This window comes from Hippoglossus stenolepis, chromosome 21, assembly GCF_022539355.2.
Source record: "Hippoglossus stenolepis isolate QCI-W04-F060 chromosome 21, HSTE1.2, whole genome shotgun sequence".
Lineage (NCBI taxonomy): Eukaryota > Metazoa > Chordata > Actinopteri > Pleuronectiformes > Pleuronectidae > Hippoglossus > Hippoglossus stenolepis.
The window spans coordinates 17,101,810-17,128,749 of record NC_061503.1 but is presented as its reverse complement, the minus strand read 5'-3'; the positions used below and the strand labels follow the sequence as shown (position 1 = coordinate 17,128,749).

General features: G+C 46.2%; 1 protein-coding gene across 1 annotated transcript; it reads right to left on the bottom strand.

Moving 5' to 3' along the window:
* Positions 1-100: 100 nt before the first annotated feature.
* On the bottom strand, positions 101-26,940 carry kif19 (kinesin family member 19). The gene is given in 21 exon segments (XM_035144878.2): positions 101-1,161; positions 1,250-1,418; positions 1,506-1,797; positions 1,799-1,892; positions 2,035-2,158; positions 2,608-2,713; positions 2,829-2,992; positions 3,327-3,451; positions 3,601-3,871; positions 3,963-4,161; positions 4,505-4,676; positions 4,764-4,920; positions 5,041-5,163; positions 5,261-5,407; positions 6,589-6,783; positions 6,895-7,020; positions 9,233-9,369; positions 9,780-9,867; positions 9,960-10,070; positions 24,687-24,767; positions 26,660-26,940. Coding segments are annotated over 21 exon segments (3,030 nt in total). The 5' UTR covers positions 26,699-26,940; the 3' UTR covers positions 101-1,051.

The window sequence follows — 26,940 nt, the reverse complement described above, 5'->3', positions numbered from 1 at the left end:
ACTTGAACCTCTCCAACAGGTTGTCATTCACATTTTATTCTTAATAATATATCCCTGCATCGTCTGGGACCCGCTCTGAGACACAAAAAGTAAACACCAATTTCACATATTTCATTTTAATTTATTTGGGTAAAAATAAAAAAAAAAGTACAAAATAAAGCATAGAAAGTCGTCAATATGAAAACAACGTCCATGACAACAACATGAAAGAAAAGGCAATAGTTAAATAAATCATTAAAAATACAGCCAGCTAATCTGGAAAAGCATCTCGTGGTAGCGCACTTAATATCTACACAAAACAAGCAGGACACTTATCAGTCGAGTGTGGGTCATAAAGGCGAAGACCTGGGTCATGTGAGAACCCAAAGGTTGAGTTTGAATGCACGAGAAGCAAGATGAAGTGTTTTTTTTAACTCAAATATGAGTGTGTCATCAAATTTAAACAGCTTCACTACAAGAAACATTGATACTGAAACATTTCGACAGGAGGCCTCTGCTCATTAAACAGTTTTTACATTTCCATCAGTGAAATATCCCCTTTGCCTTTTTTATCTTTTGTCTAATAAACCTCGTTATTCCCTCAACACTCATTTTCATCATTACTGTGAGGTTTATCCCCATTAACATCCCTCATTAGCCAGATTTTTTTCAGTTTCTGGCCTTCGTAACGAGCACAGCACGTTACCACACAGTGTACGATCATAATGCACAGACATTAGCACAGGGTTGCGTTCGTAATGAGCCCGACAACATCCGGAAAAACGCCAATACAGCACGACAGCCAGCTACAGTGGAAACACTGGACAGAACGGAACAAGCATGTGAAGCGATCTTTGGCCCCTGTCGGTTTCAGAGCCAGTCGGCGCCATCGTTCCGAGGAGACCTGTGTGGTTAGTCTCCATCGTGCAGCCTCTTGTGCTTCACTTGGGTGCTGAGTGTTCATTTAAATGGGTCTGGAGGTTGAGTGTGGGCGCTCTGCAGTGGGAGCCCTTGCAGGAAACAGCTGGTTTGGGTGTCAGTGCTGGTGTTAAGGGGGACCGTGGTTGGAGGTTCAGTGTCTGCGGGTGCGCTGGCCCCCGGCGCCCGTGGTGGTGATGTAGAGGAGGGGCTGCCGCAGCTGGGACCCTCGCTTCAGGTTACTCATGTGGGCGGTGGACGACTCTGAAGAAACAAGAAACCGCAAAGACAAAGCTCAATAAAAAGAACAATAAACGAAATACTGTCTCCGCTGACAGTGATATGAGTTTACCTGTCTGCTGGCCGTTGTGGGGTGCCCTGACTTTGGCGAGAGGAGGGACCCCTCGGTACTGGGGGCGCAGACTGGGGGCCTGGGGCTGACCGTGGATGTGGAGGTGGGGGTCTGATGTGCTGTCCAGAGGACGAAACCTCTGAGCTGTGGTCGTCTTGGTTTGAGGAAGCTGCAGGTGCAAGGAAACAAATCATTGATGTCATTCATCGACAATGTGAGAAGAGTAATTCTCCACATACGAATGAAATTTACTCACCGCTTGACCTGTGACCTCGAAAGAGCGGGAGCGCCTCTTCTTGCGTCGAGCCTCGAAATCCACATCTCTGGGCGTCTGGTTCTTGGCGGCGACCTGGCGGTTACGCGGGCGCGTCCAGGTCACCTGCAGGCCGGGTCCCTCGCCGGTGCTGCTGGACAGGTTGTCGTCCGAGGTGGCGTGCCTGAGCTCGGGGCTGGGCTGCCTGCCGCGCCGCATTGGCAAACCCCTAGGTGGCGCCTCGCTCAGGGAGAGGCTGCTCTTCTGCTTCTTGGGGTCCAGGGGAGAGGGGGGGGGGGAGTCGCAGGGCTTCCACCTCCAGGGCTTTGGAGCGTCGACGAGCAGCTTTCACCACGATGTTCTGGACGCCCTTCAGGATCTGCTGCCGCTCTGAGGGGACACGATGGAAATTCAGGTTTACAGCTCATCAACGACTTCAGCAACAAAGAGAATCACCATAACAACCATTAACTAATGCTGAAATTATGATATTATATAGTTGAATTGCTTCAGTCATTTGTAGACATCTTACCATTTCGCGACAGGGGGATATCGGCGCCGGCCTCGCTGCTCTCGGGCGACGAGTCGAGGTGGCTGCTCACGCTGTGGCTGAGATGACTGAAGCTCAGCGAGCTCTCAGGAGCCAGAGGCTGCAGCTGCACAGGAGACGCAGGACATCACGTTAGGATCAGATATCGACTGAAAAGAATTCATTCTAGATTCTGAAGACCAGGTCCCCAGCTGGGACCAGAAATACAGGATTTCAAGAGCGAACCTTGATGACATTTGATATGGGCAATTAATATTGTACTGGGTGGTAATGGAAGATGAGGAAAGCATTGCACTTTTTCAGCTGGAAAAATGCTATATAAATAAAAATGTATTATTCTCTCTGGTTACAGGTTCAGCTCAAAACTGGTGTGAACACATGTTGGTTCTCTGGGCGGCAGCAAGTTTCCAAGAATCCTGAACAGACCCGGTTCAAGAAGCGGATTTAATTTGGTGTAAAATGGGGTTTTATGAGTCACACTCCAAAAATGGTTGTATCTCTTAGGGACTCAAATGGAACAAACCTGGGCGAACAGCCCATTAGGGACGTGCTCACCTCTCTGTTGCCCTTTCGGTTGATGTGGATGGGAGGCGGCGTCATCACAGCCGAGTTCTTCATCTGCCTGGCATGAGGGCTGCTCTTAAAAACTCTGTTATTGTCCCTGACAAGGAGGAGAAAGCAGAGAGAAGACAGCTGAGAACCTGAAGTGGACTCGTTCATCAGAAAATCTATTATGATGCTTCCTTTAACGACGTTGTATGAATTCTCTCTCTTACAGCTCAGGCTCGCGCAGAATGGGGGGCAGAGTGTGCCTCCGGATTTTGGCTTGGCCTCGTCTGTTATCGGGGAACATGTTGCGAACACTCTCCTGGTCTGAGTCCACGTCCTGCGTGTTGTCGCGACTGTGACCGGGCAGCGTGATCTTAGGTAGAGAGCCCTCCTGGAAACGAGAGCAGAGCATTTAGAAGAGTTATTCACATCACAAGGTATAAACATTTACACTATTATTTTATATCATTACCAGCATAGGCGAGCAAGCAGTGCATTGCTTTTTACCCTCTCTGTATGTGTATGTACAAAATAACTCAACAATGCACAGATGGATTTCAACCAAACTTGGTGGGAATGCTACTTGGGTGAGTATCTCAACATTATCAACTTTTGGGGCTGATCTGGAAAAGGTCAAAGGTGCTAATCATTAATATTGTTATTATGCAGCCATTACGTTACCTAACTTGATTTGTTATACTGGGGTTGCTTTGATGGTGTGTTACCTTGATGGTGTGTCTGGTGGTCACCTTGTCCAGGGCCATGGCTCTGTCCAGCTTCCTCTCCTCCAGCTCCCTCATGTAAATATCATACAGCTCCTGGAGGTGGGGGGGCACCAGCAGACTGTGGTCTGGAACACACGGGCACACGTATGATTCAGTAAATCACAAATTCATTAAATCTCAAACGAAAACTAGGCCAGAGCTGAAAATGTTTTATTTATCAAGCAATCGATCAAACAACAGATATTTAATAAAGGTTTGTCGTGGTCAGACTCACCGTCAATGAACTGTCTCTGCTGCTGAATGATATCGTCACACAGGTGTCTGTGCTGCTCGAAGCGCTGCACCACGAAGTTCTTCTGCCGGATGACGTTGTCCTTGAGCAGCGCGTGCGACTGCATCTCGGCGTTCTCGATCTCCAGCTCGTGGACCTTGCAGAGGAGGCCCAGCACCTCCCGCTGCTCCTCTGAGCTCACACGCCGCGGCAGCAGCTCCTCCAGGCGACGGGCTCGGTCCCGAAGCTCCAGGAACCTGCGCTCCATCAACGTCTGAGGGGGGAAAAAATAACAAGGAGCTAATTAGATTTCTGTATTTTGGATTTGGAAGATGATTTCTCAGAATGTTTCCGGCCAATTCTACCTTTTGCTTGTGAATCCTTTTCTGCTCTGCCATGAGTGTGACAAGATTTTCACGGGCAATCGCCACCTCCTGGGTCTCGGTGCTGTCGGGGGGAGACTCCGGGGAGTCAGAGTCCTTCTCGCTTTCATCCTTATTCACACTTTCCTTTCTCCTTTCTGCACGCCACTTCCTCCTGCGCCTGCTCCTCTCCTGCTCCCAGCTGGAAGAATAATAATGAATCTACATTTTAACAGGCAGAAATAATCACAAGTCACCTGCTTTATGATTTACAGCTCGGCCGCAATGATTTCAGTTTTTCTGCAGCTACATTTGAATGAACACAGCCTCGATAAATCCGTTTTTAAAGATTGTCTGTGGTCAGTGAATCCATTGACTTCAACGGGAAGCAGGACTGCAGTTGCTATGGTTACCAGGTGCTTAACACCCCACCCACACTCATTTAAATCTGATCAGGGGTTAAACTGTTGACCAGAGCTTGAATAAAAGATTCATGTAAAACATCAACCTTTCAATATTTAAAGAAAAACACTCAAAGCACTGACTCTGCAATGGTGAGCAGGTGTTTGGACGTGTCGATCTGGATCGACATGTTGCTGTTCTCCAGCTCCATCAGGCTCTTCCTGATCTCCATCTGCTGACGGAAGGCGTCCAGGAGCTGCTCCCTCAACTGGTCCATCTCCGCCCGACTCTGGCTGGAGTGGGCCTGGACTTCAGCTGGAAACACGACGAGAGGAGAAACCGTCATAAACAGCTTCATTTGACAGATACTCTTCATGTCCTGCAGGGGGGGGGAGTCTTTACCCTGGACGTTGCGGATATCGGCCCGGTCTGAGTTGACCTGGCGACTCGCCTGGTCTGCGATCTTCTTCTTGAGCCGCTGGATCTCGGAGCGCAGGTCTGAGATGATGTTGGTGTATTGAGCAATGTGGTACGACACATTTATCAGGTTCTTCTTAACCTGAGACACACAGAGACGAAAAACACAAAGAAAAACGCTTTAATATTTACACGGGTCTCAAATTTCACACTGAAAATGTAAATTTCTTACAGCAATACTGTTAGAAATACTTGATCTCACCCGAGTTCGAATATTTTTGGCACGGTCAGCGTACGTCAACGTGTTTCGAGACTCCTCGAACGCCACGGAGGCGGGGCTAATGTGGGCGATCATGACCGTTCGGCTGTTCCCGCCCAACGAGTCCTGTCAATCAAAGACGTCAGAAGCAGAACATTAGATGTGAACGGTAAAACACGGGATTTGGAATCTGGTCTCTTACCAACTCTCAAAAGTGTTGTACCTTTAGTAAGCGAGTCAACTTGCTGTCTCGATAGTTGACGTACTTGGTGCCATTTTTGTCGCTCAGGGCGTTGATGCAGTTGCCCAAAGCCAAGAGGGAGCGGTTGATGTGAGCGCCCTCTTTCAACCGCTGACCCCTGTTCTGAGTCTGAAGAGCACACAGACAGAGAGAGAGAGAGAGAGAGAGAGAGAGAGAGAGAGAGAGAGAGAGAGAGAGAGAGAGAGAGAGAGAGAGAGAGAAGTAAGTCATGAATGTGTGATGCTTCAGTGAAATACTTATATATTAGATATATATTACAGATTATATATGCTGCTGCCACTAGATGTCGCACAAGCACTAGGATCTTGGATCTTTGACTCACAAATATCAGTGAAAGCGACACAACCAGATGCACAACTAATAGATTTCTTCTGAGAACAGGAAGCAAACCAAATAAACAACCAGCTAGCTGCCATGCAAACTGTTGGATCTTTAAACACCTCAAACTGTTACTAGAGTAGCTGTCGTGTTGCTGCTCTCGCCCAGCAGGTGGCGCTACCCCCCCTCCTTTGGCCCATCAATGCTCGGCTGAACTAAATCAACATAAGCTTTACGACCCTGCCTGAGCTCCAGTCCTGATGAGGCAGAGAAGATGTCCCCCCGTGCCCTCGAGTGACAAACAGCTCGGTGCTGTGCTCAGTTCCTAATGGAGCTCATAATACGTGTCATCCATCAATAGTCTCCATGGTGAAGAAGTGGCTCTCACTGGTTTGCATGTTAATCTAACGGCGGCGTTGTTCACATGGACGACGAGTTATTCCTCTGACTGACAAAAGCAGAAAAGAAACACCAACAGTCAACTGAACAAATTCTTTTCAACATGACCATTTAAAAAGCGGTAAAAGTCATAAATTAGACATGAGAGAATGAGCTGATAGAGAGTTGCACCTTTCTGCCCTGCAGAGATTATCCACAAGCTTCTCAACAGACTGAGCAAATTATTTATTTGGCAATAATGAAACTGCTCATCAGCTTCAATACTCCCCTTTTTCTGAATGTTAGTTTTTATTGTTTAACCCTGAATAAGTGTCTGAAGTCTTATTATTATGTTTTCTTCTCTTGGTTGAAAATGAATTAAATGTTTTATTACAACAATCAAATTGTTTTGAAAAAGGCTCTGAACAGAAACTTGAGTTTGGCAGGAGAGTGTTTGACAAAAGTGAAGACACCCACACACCAAACAACTCCCCACGACCAATTAATCTCAATGTCAGCCATTTAAGAACTTCCTGACACACACAAACACAAACACACACACACACACACACACACACACACGACACACACACCTGTGCTGCTCGCTCGGAGCCGGCGAGGTCGATCATGAAGAGGCGTGCGAAGCGAACCTCCTGCAGGACGTCTCGGGAGCGGCTCTGCTGCTTGACGGCCACCTGCAGCACGGCGTGGGAGCGGGACGACGTCTGATTGGCGGCTGTGGGCTCCTGGGTGCGCTGCTTGTTCCCCTTCATCAGCAGTTCCATGATCTGACAATGACACAGGAGAGAGCTCAGTGGTGCGGCCGGTAGCCAGGGATGGAATCTGAATGTTTCTGGATTAAGGTAAATGTCGTGCGGGAGGGAGTCGGCCTGTCTCACCTCTTGGGCGTTGATGGTTGACACCTCAGTGATGCCGGCGACCTGGATCTCTCCCTTGGAGTCTTCTCTCAGGTCCAAGAAGCCTGAAGACGGGTTCAGCAGGTCCCGGATCATCTCGTTGTAGATCTGAAAAGACACAAATACAATCGTCAAAATAAATATCGGGACATACGTTTGCTCCGTTCCTTAAATTACAGACTTGAATCAACTGGAAAGATGTTGATGTGAATAGAAAAGGCTCCATTCAGAGCTCCAGGCCTCCAACACGCATCCAAACCATGTGCAACAACATCAAGTGCTATATTTTCATCCGCCTGTCATTTAGAAACCGCAGCTTTTTGGGTGGCAGGCTGTCCCCGAGCCTCCGTCAGTGCCTCACACTGTTATTGAAGGTGCAGTGTAAAAGCTCCTGGAGCCACATGAAAGCTCGCGGCAGGAAGTGACGTCCTGGAAAGTGGCCGACGGACGACAGCAGAGGATCCAGCCACAACCTCTGAAGAGACTTTAACGGACTCCGAGAGTTGAGTTTTTTGTTTCTGTTATTTTTTCCTTTGCCGGTTGAGTTTGAACAAGACTCTCAGTCTATGGTCATGCTACCTGCTCGGTGTGTGTGACCATAGTTGTGCTTGTCCCCTGCCCGTTGGTTTATTTATTTTTCCGCAAATGCTACTGAATGGATTTCCACGAACTTGGTGGAAGGATGAAACATGCGGCAAGAAAGAAAAACAACGAGATTTTGGCGCAATTCTAAAAAGTCTGAAATCTGTACTTTCTTTAAGACATTTTTAAAGTTTAGAAAGTCTGATATATACGAGTTTGTGCAATCTGGTGCAGCTTGATTGAATTTGAGGGGACGTTGGGTCTTGGTGGAGGAAGGAGATCTAATGAAAGAGACGATCTAGATTTGCCACGAGACAAAAACTCAGTGGAGACAACAAAGGGATCAAAGTTTATCGTAAGAGAAATATTAATGTCTGCATTAAATTTAATGGCAATCCATCCAACAGTTGTCAAGATATTTAACTAAGAACTACAAATGGGAATCTCATGTTGGTGTTAAAGGAAAAGTCACAGGATCAACCAGCGTCTCATCCGGTTTTGTGCTAATATGTCAAATATGAATATTATCAATAAACTGGACCAAATGTCAATAGACAGATTCTAGCTCTTTAATTACAGCTCCTAAATAAGCTGCTATATAAATAAAGAACATGATTATAACAGTTTTCTCTCTATGTGAGTCTTTGCATGTGTTTCAGAGAGCATGACCAGGGACCAGAGGAGCAGTGGATGTGTGCACATCGCTCAGCCGGGGCCGTAAAATGGACGCTTAACCTCTTTGTGGTGACAGTGGCAACGGGTTGCTCCGTGGAAACGGCAAACACGGACGTCACACCGCGGCCTCGTGTCGGGACTCATCCTGAACAGTTTAACACGGGTCAGAGAACATCCAGACGCAATGACTGGCGTCTTAATGGCAGAATTTCCACCCGCCCAGAGCGCCGCTAAAGAGCTGAGCGTCAATAACACTGTCAGTCACTTCACGTAATGATAGTGTTTGGCGCTGGAAATACAAAATGTAATTTCCGAATGTCTGATGCAATAACCCCCCCCCCCCAACAAGTGCTCATATTGTGGCGTGTTCGGGTGGAAGCTCTTTTCATATTTGCTCTCTGGTGATTATACAAGGTTATAATCACCACTGCTCCATCTTTATCCCTTTATTTCCTTTTCTCATTGCCTTCCCTGACAGCACGAACATTTCTGAATAAATGTGACTCATTTCCTCTTTTAATATTCACGCCACCGCGCATCTTTTTCCCAAAGCGGAGGTTGACAGCGTGACGGACAAATTGTTCACTTAGAATCCTACAAAAAAGTCCCTGAACGATGCAGTTAAACAAAAACAATGACGGAAACGTTTCCTGTGCTTTATGCTCCACGAGGTGAAAAGTGCAAATAGATCATGTGAGAGGAGAATTTTATATCGAATTAAATAAACTGTGAACTCATTGTACCCAGATACTAGTTTTCAACTTCAGTTCCAGTCAAGGAGAGACACAAATAACCTCATTATACAGGGACACTAAGTTAGTTACTGCTATCAGACTCAAATGATCCAATGGCTTTAGTGTCATTAAACACACAGTCTGAGCTGCTCGGTAACGAAGCGCGGAGCCGCGGCCGGCAGGCGCCATCATCAGCCCGCTGTCTTATCTATGGTTCACCATCGGGATTAAGTCTGAAGATGTGTTATCACTGTTGCATTAACTGGATCATTCCGTGTGTTTGTGAGAGAGAAGACGAGTCTGCAGACGAACTGTGGGACTGTTCTGACCTCCAGGTAGGACATGGAGACGCTGTACAGCATGTCGTCGCTCGTCTCCTCGATGGCACGGAACAGGTCGTTCAACGTTCGGACGTAGATGCCCGGCTCCTTGTCCGTCCCCAGCATGGTGTACGTCTTCCCACAACCTGGGAAAGAATATGGACCATAAAAACATGTCTTCACCTTAAAATCGAATGATTTACATTCTAAAACCCATCAGAAGAGCTGAGACAGATGGACGGACAGGAGGAAGACGTCATAGAGACACATGGAAATGGAGAAACGGTGCTAAAATATTCTCTGAGGATCTAGGGCTGGAAACACTGGCGGCAAAGCATGACTCATTTTCTAATTAGACCTGCGCGAAGATCAAAAACCACAACAGACTGAGACGTGTCCCAGTTTCCCCGTGAGCTGACGAGATGACTCAGAGAAGTATCACGACTGACTGGATGACACAACCTCCATTCAAGAGGAGTCATAGGTAATCGACCAAGGTTACACACCCACACACACACACACACACACACGCACACACACACACACGCATACAAACCTGTGGGTCCGTATGCGAACACAGTGGCGTTGTAGCCTGATATGAGGCCCTCGATCAGCCCTTTGGTTGTAGCTCTGTACACCTCCTCCTGCACAGGAAAAGAAAATACACTGAAACTCTACATCCAGATGAATTTCACTGAGTTTTTCCATTGTTTAGAATTTTTTCCTTTCAGCCGACCTGATTGGCCGAGTAGTCGAACCCCACGTCAAACATGTAAGTCTTCTCCCGGGAGCGGTTGGCACGCAGGATGTCGTCCGGGTCCTCCATGGGGTCCAGCAGAACCACCATCTGATGACGGGGGGAGGATGGAAGATGAGGAAAAGTGTTGATATTTATATGAAGCGTCCAGAAAATACATCGTGACTCTCAGCTCAACGTCTCCTTTCTCAAGGACGTCATTAACGTCACTACACTGCAACAGCTGGAGAAACCTTGAGGCTGCACCAACCGAGATCTGTTGTTCAATTTCAGTCTGGTGCGCACGGAGCATTGAAATCAGACAGGAAGGAAAAGACATGGGGGCAGGTTGTGTCTCACGTTGTATGTGATTGTTGCTGTTGGACGAAGCTAAAGCCTGAAACACCGTCATCAGTAAATCACAGATCTCTGAGAGAACACAGACACAGCACGACAGTAAGTGGCAGAAACGTCAATGATGATAATAATAATAATAATAATAATAATAATAGCCCATGTATTTCAGATGTGACCATGGGGAGTGTGTGCCAGGCTCCGTCCACTAGTGGAACAGGAGAGTCCTCGGAGGCCTCTCACCCCTGAAGCCCCGGCCCGGTTGATTACCACCTCAACCGGCGAGCCGCTCACTTTGAAGCCTCTCGATTGAAATTCAAAGAGGAGAGATTTCACTTTTAATAAAGTGACCGCAGCGGGTGAAGGTGGGCGGCTTTGGGAGGCTCGCGCGGGGAGCAATCAGCGAAACGAGGGGCGCGGGAGAGGGGGTGAGGAGCTGAAGAGGGCGAAAGAGGGAAAAAGGGGAGGGGGAGGAAAGCTACACCGCTATTTAAAGCAACACTATGCAGGTTTCACTGAGCAACAGCGCCCCCTGCAGCCACACGCGGTGTTTAATTCTGTTGGGCTCTGCTCTCGAGCGATGAAGTGGTTTTCATGTAGAATAAAAACAAAGCCGGAGCTCGGACTGTGTCGTCTCACTCACTGAAACTAAAACACAACTGAACGGTCGATATTACCCATGATCCTCTGCTTCCTGAACCCGAAGAGCTGCTGCTGTAACAAATCCACCAAACTCTCTTTAGAATTCTTCATATTTTCAAAGTTTTCTGCTGAATATTGGAGATAAAATCAGTTTTTAACTGATCCACAGGGCTGTGACTCTCGGTTCTTCTCACAGGAGATCGAACCCACTCACCAGAGTTACATAGACAAGGAGAACATGTGAGAATGAGAGTAGCATGTGCAGCAGCTGATTTCTTCCTCCCTCCTCTTCTTTCTCCTCATCCTCTTAACTTCCTGCTTCTCCTCTAACTTTTTCTTTCCAGCTGCAGTGACGTACGACTTCTGATCTTGTTTCACAGGAAGGATACTGTGAACAAGGGAGCACGTCTCTTAGTCTCCAAGGTCAGGACCTTAGGTCACTTGGTACGATGACCGTCAGACTCAATTAGACGAAATACAGACGGAGAGGTGTGCAGATAAGACGTTTGTTTGGTTGCAGGATGGTTGGACAAGCAGCACTTTCAGAGTGTTGACTAGAGTCCGACCGATTTATCAGTTGGCCGATAGAACTTGGCCAATATGAGACTTTCACAGATATATGTAAATCAATATACATCATGAAAAAACATTACATTTGAATTTATAATGTCTCTAATCTGGACTGGTGACGTTTTCATCATTTCAATCATCAGTGAATCACGTTTACTTAAAAATCTTTAAAGTATCTGCGGATCACTTTTCCGTCTGGTCACATGAACATGGAAACAACGCTCGCCCAGTGGAGACGGAGCATCACCTCCAGAAAGAACATCTCATCACAGAAAGTCTCTGTCCTCCAACACATTACAACATGACACTTGTTCTTTAAACCTGACCTCGTGTCATGTGGGTGTAACAAACGAATCGAAAACAATGCCTTTTCAAATCCAGCCACGTCGCAGTGCACCAGCGTGCATGGCGTGTGTGTTCCTTGAGAAAGCTAATGAGCGTGCAACAATGCTCTCACATAATTGCACGTATAGTGGGTATCAGATAGTGCGCGGCGTGCACCCATGCACAGTTTTGTGCCTGTGCGTTCTCTGGGGAAAATCATTAAAGACCAGGGGTGTTGATGACACTTCTGGTCCCATCTGTCATCTGTGTTTCTTGAGTAACAGTACCTGCCACGGCTCCACCCACGGACGTGCACACACAGCAGCTGCTGCTCAGGCACATTCTATACCGCTCATTTTCTTAAGTCTTCTGATAAGACTGTGAAGATGCTGGCTCTGGTGACAGCGCGCCCTGCAGCAGTATGAGACTAAAGATGTCTGGGCGTGTGCGTCGGGGTTTGGGCGCCAGTAACAGACTGCAGGTTGGCATGAGGGCGTCTTTCACAGCGCACTGTCCTCTGTGGTCAATTAAGAGGCTTCTGGGAAACAAAGAGGACGGGGTGAAGTACAGGTTAGTGACGTCCGGCGCTCAGAACAGGTTGAGGAGCATTTGGAAACACGGCAGTCTCATGGATACCAGCCAATCTCCCACATACCCTCCCTCTCCCTCTCTCACTCAGTCTCACACAGTCGCATGGAAACAATGGACTCACACACACATGAACACACACATGGACACGCACGTAGCAACTCAGACAGCAGCATCTCGTGTCCACTGCAACAAGCAGGTCTGTGCAAGCAGGGCGGCAAAACTGACCACAAGGACGGAGGCTGGCTCCCACACACCGAGCCTGTGTGCGAGATGAGAGACGGGGCGTTGGGTGCAGTCGATTTTCATTTAATAAAAATAACAAGCACTGGTTCCTCTCTTGAGCTGAGTTCAAGCACCAGCTCAAGGTCAAATGACAGAGACAACATTATAAAAGTAAAATGATTTTAAAAGATGGAGAAAATCTGAAAATGACGTATTTCAACCAATAATTTACACTGGTTCCAGCTATGTTCTGGTCTCCTGTGCTTATTATGACAGTAACTTGAACACAAGACACAAGACATCTGTAAATGTCAATAGGAGCCACAGACTAAATGTATAATTGGATATTTAAGCATCAGACGTCTCGTCGCTTGCCGGCACCATTACCTCTTTTGAAAAAATTGTTTGTCACTGCAGCCTCTGAAGGATGCAGCTCCTGAATTGGGACTTAGCTACTTCTGGTTTGGATTGGTGCTGGACAAATTACCAAACTCTGAGTGGCGTCTCAGTGCGTCATCACCTTAATCCCAATTTGCTGACATTTTCGAGACCAAACGATTGATCGAGAAAATAATCAGCAAATAAATGCGTCATGAAAATAACCGTTAGGTGCAGATGTCCTTCTGGGTATCTATTAAGATTCTGTGTTATGTCACAGTGTGACTCATCACACGCTGCCAGTGATTTCTACTGGGTGAGGCTGGATGATTTATTTCCACGTGGACAGAACAAGCAGAAGCATCGATTCCTCCTTCCAGTATCTGCTGCGAATTATAAATCCACAGCTGCACGGCAACCGCTCTGCAAACACACCTGGCACAGTTCAGAAAACACACGGGGGCTGATAAGATTAATAGAAACGGCTCCGGTGCTGCTGTTAATGAACAAAGTGGAGGACGGGCTGTGACTTTGACACTGAGAATCCATTACGGGACAAAGGCTGTGACTCTGATGTGAAGGCAAAAGGTTCAAGCATTCATCAGAGATCTATTTGTCTGCTTTGACGACGGATCTGCTCTCGTGGTCTGACCCTCTGTTGTTAAAGGCCCGAAGACACACAATCATTCCAGTCTGCAAACATTTGACAGCGGAGGAGAAAGGAGAATAGATTCCACTGTGAACATCAAAGGTGCTGGTTGAATTGATCTCATCTTTCATCTCTTTTATAAGCTTTTTTTATTCCATTTCATTGAAGAATATAAATTCACAACAACAGAAGACATGTACTCTTGATGTAGATTCAAATCTAAAGGACTGCGAAAACAAGAAGAACAGGAGATAGAAATGAAATCAAAACAGAAATAAGATTTAAAAAAAGAAAGATTGCTATAATCCTCACGTTATTCCTCTTTAGAGAGATTATTACTGTTGATATTCAGGGTAATTGTGGTTATCCTGCAATTGTGAATATGAAATGTCCCAAACAAGATGGACAATAGTCATTATTGACCGAATGTAATACAGATTACTCCAAAAGGAATTTGAATCCACGCAGATTCAACATCTATGTTACAATAATTACACTCGTTCTCTATAGTTGTTTTCAGACATGTGCTGAACTCTAGATATTCTCCTGAAGATTCCAGAGGGGCTGTACGTGAAAACGCAAATGTCAGTAGCTCCAAATCTGGAGGATGAAGACGTCAACTTGGGAAGACGAGAAGATTCCAGAGCTTTTTATTGGCAACAAATCAACAAATTCAACAAATTTCGAGAAAAACAAGTTGGTTAAATATCTATTGTGTAAACTTTCAGGCCAGTTCAATAACATATGATGAGGTGGGTGATGTCGAGGTCAGATTATCCCCCCCGGGAGTAGAAATTGGCTCCTTTGAACCAATCACCTCTTTGTGTCGGCTGCTGACTGATCCATGGCCGAAGAAGACAAGTGGGCCAGAAGCCCGAGAGAACCACATGAAGTCAAAAGACCAGCAATTTCCTGCTCGACAGCCTTTGTAAACGTGGTGTCGCTTTTAGCAGCTTTAATCAGGCTGTTCAACAATGGACATCACTTTTCATTGCAGGGCTTGACTCAATTTAAGGGGGGGTGGCTGACAAAACAAACAGCCAGAGCGTGAATTTACACACGGTGGCTATGAAGGAAAAAAAGAGGCTCCTGAAATATTAATTTCCTTACAAGGATCAGCCAAAGTCAAAACAGCAGCTTGCTTATGCGGTGACATGAAACCAATTAGCGGGATGGAGTTATCTAAACGCCATAGAGAGCGGACGGGTACGAGCGGCGCGCTGCTGCCCAGTGCCCCCCCCCCCTGGATGATGGGTTTCTCTAATCAAGAGGCCCTGCTGCCGCTCTGGTCGCTAACGCCGTTACTTGCTTGGCCGTCCTGCTGATCATCGCGCTGCCAAGTCCCACCGCAGATCCATAATTCAAAGCCTGGATGTGGTGCGGTTTCACAAGTCCTGCCTGCCCTGGTTGGTTGTCCATGACTCGCTACGCTATCACGTGCCAAGTGGCAGACGCTGCCAAGACGGCCAACGAAAGTCAGTGACATCAAAACCTTTTTATGTCCAAATAATCGCTAAAGAATCACTAGTTAAATGACAAAAGAGCGATCTCATAAATGACCTTCAGCGCACTGAGCGCCTCTCGTACTACAATGACACAGATAATCTCAGTGATGATCAGGCTTCTACCTGGAAACTGGACGATATCGAGTGTGTGTTGAGAAACATTCAGGATCTCTTGTCTGCAGCTAAATGCAGCAGCTACTAATAAGTACAAATACAGTTTAAAACCTGCAGTGAGGAGAGAGGAGAATCTAAGAGAAGAGACAACAGGAGGATGAAATGTACGGTGCCACTGAGAGGTCAACACACTGCAACAAACACACAAATACACTCATGCAATTTGACGAAACATGAGCGGCAAACACTCCCAACACAACACAATTAATTAGTCACAACACAACTAAATACTCACAACACAACCAATTACTCACGGCACAACGTTGTGAGTCTTTTCTTTTATATTTTTTCTTTTCTTTATTTGCATGTTTTCTTGAATTGTAGTGTGTTGAGCTCTCGGGGCCACGGACAATAGACACGTCCATTTTAAACAAAAACACACAGACTGGGTTTGAACCCCCATGTCCGACCACCTGTCCACACTGATGTCACGTTTTATTGCCTGCACTTGTGTCCTGTCTTTATTGCTCTGCTTTCAAAGGTCGTGAGATTACATCCTCTCTTCTCCAGCCCGTCGGGTTGACCACGCACGTACAGGGGAGACTAAAGGAAGAGCTTTTGTTTTAGTGTCATGCGTCAGATCCTCACTGTGACCCTCATTGAATCATATCGAACCTGACTCACACACAATCCTGTAGATTGTTGTATTCACACACAAAAAACATAATTTTGGTGTCGAGCAGCCGTGCTGTGGATGTTTAGTGCTCTCTCTCTCTCCCTGTGTGTACGTTTCACCAGATCCCCTTCCCTTATCTTCAGGCTGCACAATGACATCAGAATCCATCAACCATGACATCTGTGTGCTGCATCAAGAAAACCCTGCAGCGGACAAAGGATCAAGATCACCGAAAGAAAGCAATCAGGTCCAGGCAGTGACCTTTGCGGGGCCACCTTTCAAGCTGCTCTTTCAGAGACGCAACCAAAGCTTTGGAAAGTCCAGCGGGCACAATTGCGGCTGGTTATCTGATAGAAAACCTCGGAGCTGCCCTCGCCGCACAATGCTACTGTATATCCCGTTTCAGGGGCTCTTGACGATCGGAGGCGTGCGCTGGCTCGCAGTGTACCTGATACAGGGAGCTTGATGGCAAAGTCTGCTCTTGCATTTGAGGTCACGTAAGACAAACGAACGCCGGATCAGTGCAGTCAGACGAAGGTCCGACCCAGACACTTACATGTACACACACACACACACTTTGGGATTGGATTCCTGCCACCTTACGCAACAAGACGTCTTGAAACATCACGAGCTGGATGAGAGGAATTGCTTTTCTTTCTTTCCGCCACCTGTCCGTGTTTTTCCCTCGTCAATTCTGTGTCGAGGCCGCGCGGCGCAGCTGTATTGTTGGATGTCACGGGCACAGATGGTTACAAAGGATATGGAGGAACAACACAGCAATTTGTCATCCATGAGAGCGATTCACTGAACCTCCGCATATCAACAAAGTGTGAAGTGTGGGGAGGGTGCACGGTGACCTGGGGGGTCACCCGTAACATAAAGTAATCAAATATATTCAGCATCCTTATTTTATGTGCAAAACTCGTAAAATACCTTCGTTTTTTTTCTTTCTTTGTATCGATAGCTCTTAGTTCTTTTTTAGATATACTGCAAACTAACTGAAGAGGATGGAAACACAACCTCTTTACCAGTAAAGCTGCTTATCCACTCAACACAACATCAAACAACAGACACCCGAGGGTCCAATTACTGGCGTGCAGCATTCAAGTTAAAGTAGAGCCAGCCAACGCGACAGAACCCGACCCGAACCCAATTTCTGTCCGAGCTCGGCCTGACTTGTCGGGTCCCGTGGAGTCGGGCAGCCACACTCTAGTGCATGGCTGCTTATAGAAGTGACGGGGGGCTGCCTTTCTCAGGGGCCCTCTTCCAGCTTGGGGCCCCAGGCAATTACCTGCCTTGCTGGCATTCTAACTAAGAATTCTTACATTTTAGATCATTCACATTATTACACAACTCTCCTCAGGCTGATTAAGCAGATTAAAAAAGACATTTTGTGGATTGCACCCAGTGGAAAGGTCTTTTCAGCAGGAGAGAGCATGAAGCTGTGCAAGGATCCACTCCACACCGTGTCGGGTTAGCTCTACGCCCATGTTCACATGTAATGACATCAGTAATAGCAGACTGGTGCTCGACAGCTCGCTATTTCAGTCCCTTTTGCAATCCGTTGACATGACAGAGCGAGAGATGACGTCTGTGCGAAACACAAAAGCAGCCATTAGTCTTTTCAAGTAGCTTCTTTCCAAGTCGCCAGCAGCCGCTGCACACCATGAACTTTTGGAAATAAAGTGCGCTGTTCGCTTTTCCTGAAGATTAAAGACAGATCTGTTGTCCTCGAGAAAAAAGACGGAAAAAACACCTAAAGAACGGCTGGAGCGAGTTCCCGCAGCCTTTCAGACGCTACAGCGCATTACGCAGAAAGCTGAATTGTTATGTGGATGAAGAACTGTCCTGCTAAAAGGGTTGTGAGAGGTGTGCGTATTAAAGGTGTTGAAACAGGAAGAGTTCTGACAACAAAACAAACACGTCTAAAGGATTCTTGTATTGATGGGAGGTGATAATTATGGCGGGAGTGGCAGAGTGAAGGGTGGAGCCACCTACACCTGTGACCTGCACCCATTGGAAAGTAGTGGCTGTCAGTCACCACGCCCCAATGCATACGGTGCTTTATAGTCTATTTAACTCTCTTATAAATCAAGTGAGAAACCGAGTCCTTTTCTTATAACCTTTATAGAAACTATAACTAGTGGAGTCGCCCTCTGCTGGTCATCCGAGAGAACACAGGTTTCAGGGACTCCCGCTTTGGCTTCACTTTCCGGAGTCATGTCAGCAGCACTCAGGATTCTTTTTTCTTTTTAAATAATATATTCTCAGTTTTAACATTTCCAGTTGAAGCGCTCAAAAACAAAATCCACAACAAATGAAGTCCTGACACAGTCCAGTTTTTCACAGGCTCCTCAGCTCCGCTCTGGTGGATGAGGCAGTTTCCCGCTCAGGTAACATCATTGTTCCCAAAGACAGCGTCAGGCCTGAGCCTCACCACACAAACAACACCATGTTATGACAGTGGAGCGTTTCACTGAAACCCCCCCTCAGAGACTTGCTCCCTGTAGCTCCTTAAATCCCGAGACATGCAGGACATGATTTCTCTGTAAACACCCGATGGCCGGCTGCAGATGTGTCTGTCCTCAGTGACACCTCTTCTCTTCATCCTCATATTCTCCTCTTTCTGTCCACCTGTTGCTGTTTCCACGCCTCTGACCCTTTCAACAACTCCTTTATTCGTTCTTTTCCACTTTTCCGTTCAGTTTAATTCGTTAGTGTCTTCATGAGATTTCAAGGGGACACTTAATCGTGTGAACTTTGCCGTGACAATCAGTTTGTGTTACAATCGACGAATCCCTGCTCGTCTCTCTGGCTCAATAAAGGCGGCGTATTGATGCCCCTGCGGCTGACCTGCACTTCCTGCTTGTGTAAGAGGTATTAGGTGGCGGCGGAGGAAGCAGGGGAACATCGTGCTGCTGATTCTGTTACACAAAACTGAGCAGCACCAAAATGAATCCGCTGAAATGGAAACGAGGTTGTGCTTTCATAATCTAGAACGCAATGAGCCAATGAGGTTGCAGCAAAAGCCCGTTGGGTAGTTCCGTGCTTGTCATCGTCCCCTCGTGGCCCAGAGAATGACTCAGCAGCTCACACCTGCCACACGGTTCTTCATTATATAACAACCGCATTGTATAATAATCATAATAACAACAATAAGGAGCTCATTTTGATTCCTCGGGAGTGAACGTGTTTACTCGAGCACTTCAGCAGGACCAGCCGCGGGGCCCCTCCAGCGCCTCCTTCAGCGGCTGCTCGTGGTGAAGCGACACGCCCTGCGCCTCTCATCGTAATCAGGAGTGGAGGAGCAGGGGAGGGCGCCGAGAGGGATCAAACACACACTACACACACACACACACAGACACGCACCCATGAGAGGGAGTGCAAGGGATCAGTGGAGTCAGAGAGCGGCCGAGAAGGAGAAGTGGAGTAAGAGTAAAGCGAAGGAAAGCGAAGATTATCCACTTTCCGAGGTCAGAGGGTTTGTTTGAGCTGACATATTAACCCAGACAGGAGATAAAGCCGGACTAACTTCTGTGCACGACCCGAAATAAACTCTCCCGTGCTTCCAATTCATTTCTCCTCCTCTCCACCACTGATGCTACTTTAGGTCCACGTCTCCCTCCCGGCTCCGCCTCTGTGTGAAGAGGTTAAACCGTCGCTGCTAAAAAGGACACGGCTATTTGTAGTTGCTCTCCTGTCCAAACATGAAGCTATTCAAACACGCTGTGTCGTAAAAACAAGACAAAATGTGCCCTTTTTCACGTTTCCACAGATTTTTAACGAGGCTATTATGGAGATGGACTGTTCTGAAGAGAACGGTCCACAAGCAGAGGGTGAGGGAACATGAAGGCAGCATGGGAGCTGACTATTTTTATATTGAGATGCTCAAATTTGAGGGTTTCTGATGCATGTTACTACTGCATGATTTCAGAAGTAGAAACGCAGGACGCCATCAGAACACCTTGGATTTGGGCCGATACCAGATATCAATGTGATACCAGTGCTTTATTAATAACCTGTGTGGCCCACTGAGACTGGAATGACTTTCGAGGGGTTCGCAGACACTAGATTTATCGCAAACTATGACCATAGATTTCTAGCAGGCAAATAGACCAACCACAGCCAATCACAGCGGACCAGACATAGTAGTCGTGTGTGTTGTGTAACCTGAACTTGGCATAGCGAGCGTGAAATATCTCCAAACGCCTACATCTTTGTTTCAAGCCCCCGTCCGTGCTACATGTATGTCAGCTCTCCTTCTAGTGGCATATACGTGACTACCGACCCACTGCTGATGCACGACACATAAACATAGACATGGACATAGACAATCCTATTGTTGAAACCTAATCCTGCTGTCTGGCTCAGTATCAAACTGATATCAGTGCTGCATCAGTCCTCCAGTTTGGTTGAGCACTTGAACTTTGCACAAAATCTCCTCTGCCTCATTCACACTCTCCAAAATCCTGACGTCTCCTCTCACTTGTGTGTTCGCCAACGTTCGATAACATCACAGTTTAGATGCCGTTCAGAGTGAAAAGCCTTTCTCATTCACTGCGGTTTGTTTTGCAGGGGCAGGGGGGGGGGAGGGGGGGCTGACTTTGCAGAATCAGGCCGAATGTCCTTTCACTCACAGACCCATGTGGAGGTCGGAGGAAACTCTACACTGCACTTCAGGTGAGGAGCTTTGTCCGCTGCAGAGCCAGAAAAATGTGCCGATTCACGGACACAGTGTAATCAAGTCGACTTGTGCTTGGAACGGGCTGAATGCTGCTGCTTGTGTTTGAAGGACTTGATCTTTACAAAGGAACCAGGAGGAGAAGTTGTTTGCCTGCTGGCTGACATTCTCTCCCTCTGTGATCAGAATGAAACCACCTGCACCTCAGGTTTTTCTTTCTATCAGGTAAACATATGAATGAAGGCCGGGCTGGAAAAACCTCTCATCTGTGAAAAAGTGCTTTTACGGCCTGTGTTCTCTGAAAAGATCAATAGTTAGTGCACTATGTATTTACTGCTTCTGCACTCTCAGTCCAATCCAGATTGCGTTGACGAGCGAGATGAGTGAAATGTCCCTGAATGCATCTATTCACCACGGCTGTGAAAAGATAAACACGATGTGGTTGTGGGCTTCTTCCACTCATGGTTTTTTCTTAATTCTCCTGCGCGGAGGAGCGGAGCGCGGGGGAACAGGGATACAGGCGAAAAAAACAAAAAAACACAAACAAAACAATGGCCCTGATCTTGTGGAGGTGTATCCATGGAGACGAGGCCTCACTGTAAAGCATTCCCCACTGTGTGCTGCTGACAGACCAGCGCTGCCGAAGACCAGCTTAACAAGTTGGAGGGGCTGAGGCTGAACGCTGTAAACACTCACTTCCACAAACAAGATACGGACAAGTGTATGAACACGGTGACTAATATGACCACGCTGTACAAGACAGCTGCAGGACATCCTGTCTAATGTATGTTCTAATCTCCAGCCACATGTTTGAGCTTTTAGAGCCACAACTAAATAAAGTGAAATGAGTAGAGAGGGGAAATCGTCCCGTCCACGAGGCGGAGCGACCATCTTTATCCCCCTCTCCGGGTCTTTTACTCCAGCGTTGATCACATGAGAACAACTTGTTCGTCATCAACAACACGTCAACAACATTTGTTCTTAATTCTAACAGAGGGACAAGATGAGCTTTGCTATATTTTCATTTTGCATGATTTTTTTTTGAGTTGGTTCCAGTCTGTTCCTAATGGTTTGTGCATCATTACACAAACACTGAGTCAATTAGTCTCTAATACATCATTTAAATGTCTTGTCCAAGGACATGCTGGCCCAAAACATAATAGGGGAGTAATTATTATTTTTTTCTTTATTGATTTTCACGTTGGCCGCTTTTTCAAACAAGCACTGAAGTCTGGACATTTTCCAAAAAGATTTCCAGAGGGACTTTATGATTTCGTGACCACAAATACAAATGCTCCTGAAATGTACTGTAGAAAAGCCCGAGTATCGTGAACACAGTTTTGGGATAAACTACGTTAGAAATTAGCTTTAATATCACGGATGTTAAACCCTGAGCCATTTAATATCCCATTCATACAGTATCCACCGCAGTTCACCTCTGACCTGTGTACTACTCACTCTGGTGATAAGGAAAGCTCATTGGGTGCAAACAAGCAACAGGTGGTCCATGAAAGGCGGTGGCTGGAGCCCCCAAGGGGGAGCAGGTGGCAAAAGGCTTAACCTGAGCTAAAACCCGCCCAATGAGCTCACTGGCTTATCCATTCAGCTCCCAGTCGTCTGCTTTCTGCCTGGGCAGCCAGATCTGAGTGCTCCCACCCTGTCGGCCAAGCGCTCTGCTAATCTGTCTGAGCACGTTACCTGGCGTCCATATGCTCGTAAAGGAAACAAAGCAATCAGGACATAATGTGTGTGTTTGTGTGTGTTGGCAAAGGGACGGGTGTGTTTAAATGTTTTTTTAAATGAATTTATCAGCATGTATTTGTATGAGGCGTGTCGGGGGAGGGGGTAATAGGTCTAACAGCCTCATCAATGCCGAGCAGGATAATCCCCTCCCCTCTGTTGTTATTGTTGTTGACCTGTCCCCTCCACCCATGCCAGGGCAGTCCAGGTAAACCCAACAGGTAAACAACAGATTCCCAGAAAGCCCAGCGTCTCAATAACAAGTGTGTGTGTGTGTGTGTGTGTGTGTGTGTGTGTGTGTAAACGCCGCTAATCCCCTGCTGCCAACGTATCTCAATGAACTTAACGTGACCCGGCAACAGCCATGCAACATATCTGACCATTTCCAACTCCTCCACACACACACACACACACACACACACACACACACACACACACACACACACACACACACACACACACACACACACACACACACACACACACACACACACACACACACACACACACACACACCATAACGTGTGATATTCAGAGGGTGGGACCAACAAAGACAATAACAACGCCCTGTGTGGTTGTGCTGGTGTCAGCACATGTATCTGCCTCCCTCGCCTGCCGCGATGCCCTAATCCCCCCCGAGTCCAAGCCCATTTTAATGATGTCATGGCAGACAGAAGTGCTGATGTTGTCCTCGAGACTCTGTGTAATTGAATTACTTCTGAGAAGACAGACAAACAAGTCGGAACGCGGCGCCGCGGATTATCGGTTTCTAGTAAAAGCCTCTGGCAGCACGAGCTGAAAATAATGTTTCTGTTATCGTGACATATTTTCTCTTACATATTTTTCATTTATCCTTTTCTTTTGTCGTTACTTTCAATGACGTATCTTTCTAACTGCTGTTCTTCAGTTTAGATATTCCATTACCTGTATATCATAATTATCTGTCTTTGATTTTAAATGTCATCGGCTTCTTGTCTTTGATGTTTCGTTGTCTTGTTTTTATTTGTCCTCTTTGTAACGGCTGTTGTGAAAGATGCTGTATGATTAAAGTTATTGTGAATATGCCAGAATTATTCTGCGGAGAACTATTACACAACAAGTAATTTAGCTCTGATGTGATTGACTTGTGTTTTTTTGCTGAAGGGTTAGAGAGTTGAAACAATTCGGATTCTTCTAGTTGTGAGTCAGTGCTTGTTCATTATTATTCTATTCAAATATGATTCATTATGTGTTGTTTTTGTTGTCTCCTGTTGTGTAGTTTCAAATTTGTTCTGTTTTTTAATGTGTGTTTCTGAGGTGAGCCCCAGGAGGACCAGCCGTCCTAATAAATAAATAAATAACCTGGCTTCAGCAGCTTCCCAGCCGTGACGCTCATTATCATTTCCACCACCTTCATCATCTTAACACGCTCACTGGTGGCATCGCTAAATGGTCCCCGATGTCCCTCGAGGGACCGGGTCCAAACGCAAGGGCTGCTGGTAAATATGGTCCTCGTGGAGAGACTGTGGAAACCGTACGTCCTCATACCGGAGGTCATGTGGTAACGACCTCAGTAAACACTGAGTTAACGTTATCGGGTGTGATCTTATTATTAGATCGCCAATGTCGTCTAAACGCCGTTAATGTTTGTCTGTCGCAAAGAATGAAGACGTGCAACACAATTCAGAGCAGCACAGCGTTGACGTGTTCCATCAACCAACTTATACAATAAAATCTGTACAAGGAAACAGAAGAATGTTCACCTGCAAAGTAAAAGTTTCAGGTTGTGAAGTGCAATCTAGATTCTGAAATGTTCCCGTCGTGGGTTATTCTAATGTGAAATACAATTATCACAATGGATCCTTTCAACGGAATTTACTTGTAAAAGAAAATCAGAAAGTGAAGAGAAAGAGAAAAGATGCTTTCTACCAAATATATAAACACACACACACACACACACACACACACACACACACACACACACACACACACACACACACACACACACACACACACACACACACACACACACAAAATGTATGTTTTCTTTCACTACCTACGAATGACCTTGAAAGTCCAGTAATCCTTGGGCTCCAGTTCATATCATGAGCTTTACTAACAAGTTGTTCTTTGAAAGAGAAAAAGCTCCCGGCTGCACTGAGGTCCCTGCAGAGACTTTACCTGATCGGCCTCGTGACTCTGAGGGGCAGAGACAACAGGCCACACACACACACTGCCCCCCCCATGCACAGAGGTGAACAGGACAGTGACACACACACACACAGAGCGACGACCGTCTCACCTGGTCGTCCACTCTGTGGGCCACGATCGTAGCCGCCTCCTCCTGCTCTGCATCGTTGAGGGGTCGGATCCTCAGGGCAACCTGCGGCACACAGAGAGAGAACTCAGTCGTCTTTGAGTTTAATGGACTCACAGATATTCAGTTGAGGGAAATGACAACAATGATGGCGACAAATGAGACTGACAGCACTGAATGACTTCTTCTTTACCTCATGTGTCTGCAGGCGATGCAGTTGGATGTGGGAGTTTAAATTGAATAGATATGTAAATGTAGTGAAATCCTGGTGAGCTCTTCGGGGGGTCATTTTCTAAGACTTGGCAAAGCTCCTCTGGGGCCACGGAAGTAATATTCTTCTGGTTTCACACCTGATTTTAAAGATGTGTGGTGCTCAGCAGAGGAAAGTGGTTGATTTGTGAGCTGAACGCCTTCAACAAGTGTTAGAAAATGATCCCTGAAGAGCTCATCAGGACTCACTTGAGATGTGAGGCTACAAAATGTCCTGTGCTAAAAAAAAAAAAGAGGGGATGTAGAATTTAAAGATTTGAAAATGTAAAAAGACAGACAGGGACACTGTAAATAAAATACACTACATGGAGGTGTAGGATTCAGGAATAACAAAGCTTTACCTATAGAAGACACTCAGAGTCTGGATATGATGACCTCTGCATCATTGATTTTAGCATTTTTTTAAAGGGAATCTCTCAATAGCCAACAACCTGATGAAATGCTAATATCTGAGAGAAGTAAGAAGCTAATCATTATCACATTATTACACTTAATTAGAGCCTATCTGCAATATTTCTTACATAAGCCTTTAATGGGAGTAAAATGGGATAAATAACAATCACAGCAGGATCCAGAAGCCGGCCGGGATATTTAAACTCAACTCTATTGTGGAATTTCACTGCAGTTATATATTAAATATGTCGAATGTCTGGTTCTCTCTGGGTCGTTTGTAGTGATAATACAAATCCAGCTCAGTTCCAGCGCAGCAGCAGCGCTGGAATAACGAGGTCTTGTGTGAGTCAGCGTGAGCAGAAAGCTTATTACATGCTGGAAGAGAGAGAGAGAGAGAGAGAGAGAGAGAGAGAGAGAGAGAGAGAGAGAGAGAGAGAGGAGAGAGGGAGAGAGGGAGAGGGGGGGGGGCAAGCAACTGAAACAGCAACTTCAATAATTCAGATGAGCACAGTGCAGCGAGTGAAGGGCTGAGCTGCAAGAAACTATTATTTCTACTGTCAGTTAATCTGTACAGGATTATCTGGATTAATACACGCATGGTTATTCTATTGTCTATAAATGTTTGGTGGATAAAACATCAGTGATAAATGATCATGTCCTAAAGCATCAGGTGACGTCTGTAAATGTACAAAACGTGAAAAAAATAGTCAGTTGAATACAGTAAATACGGATTTCCAATAACTGTCCAAACTACATATGATAACTGTCCCAAATTTTTTAATATAAATCTACCTTTCTGATGTCTGTAAAAGAGTGATGTTGTTAAACTGGTCTAAATAAGTTCAATTACTCCTCATGTATGAAAACAGATTGGACAGAAATAGAAACACTTGTTTTCCAGTGCAACACTTTTAACTATGGACGAAGTCTGGGTGATATTTTATTTGTTTGCTTTATTATTATTATTGATCAATGACATCTTATTATTTCTGTTAAGTTTAAAGACTCTTATTGATGTGCAGATAACGAGAAACAAAACATTATATAAATCTAAGGTGGATCATTTATGATGTCGATGACAATTACTGATATTGTTTTGTCGCCCTTGGACATAAACATGTAATTTCCTAATCATTGAAAACTGAAAATCAAAGGTAGAATAACAGTGACCTGTCCCTAATAAACTGAGTTGTATCTATTATCGATCACTGATAACAGCTCGTTTGATGAAACTCTTATAATCACAGATAATAAAAGTTACAGCTCAGGATCTGGTTTAAAGTAACGGGACTCACAGTGAGTTGCTGCTCCTTGGTCTCCCCCGTGTCCTTCATGGTCCTTCAGTGCAGGACAGTGGGCGTCAGATGGGACCCTGAAGCATCCTGCTCCTCTTCCTCCTCTTCCTCCTCTTTCTCCTGCAGCTCCCTGCGGCTGCACTGGCCGCCTCTCAGCGTCTGTGTGCGGGGGAACAACCAGGAGCTGCCGCCCGGAGCGAAGCAGCTTCACGATGTCCGCTTCACCGTGCGCGCACACGCACCAACACGCACCAACACGCACCGACACGCACCGACGCTTC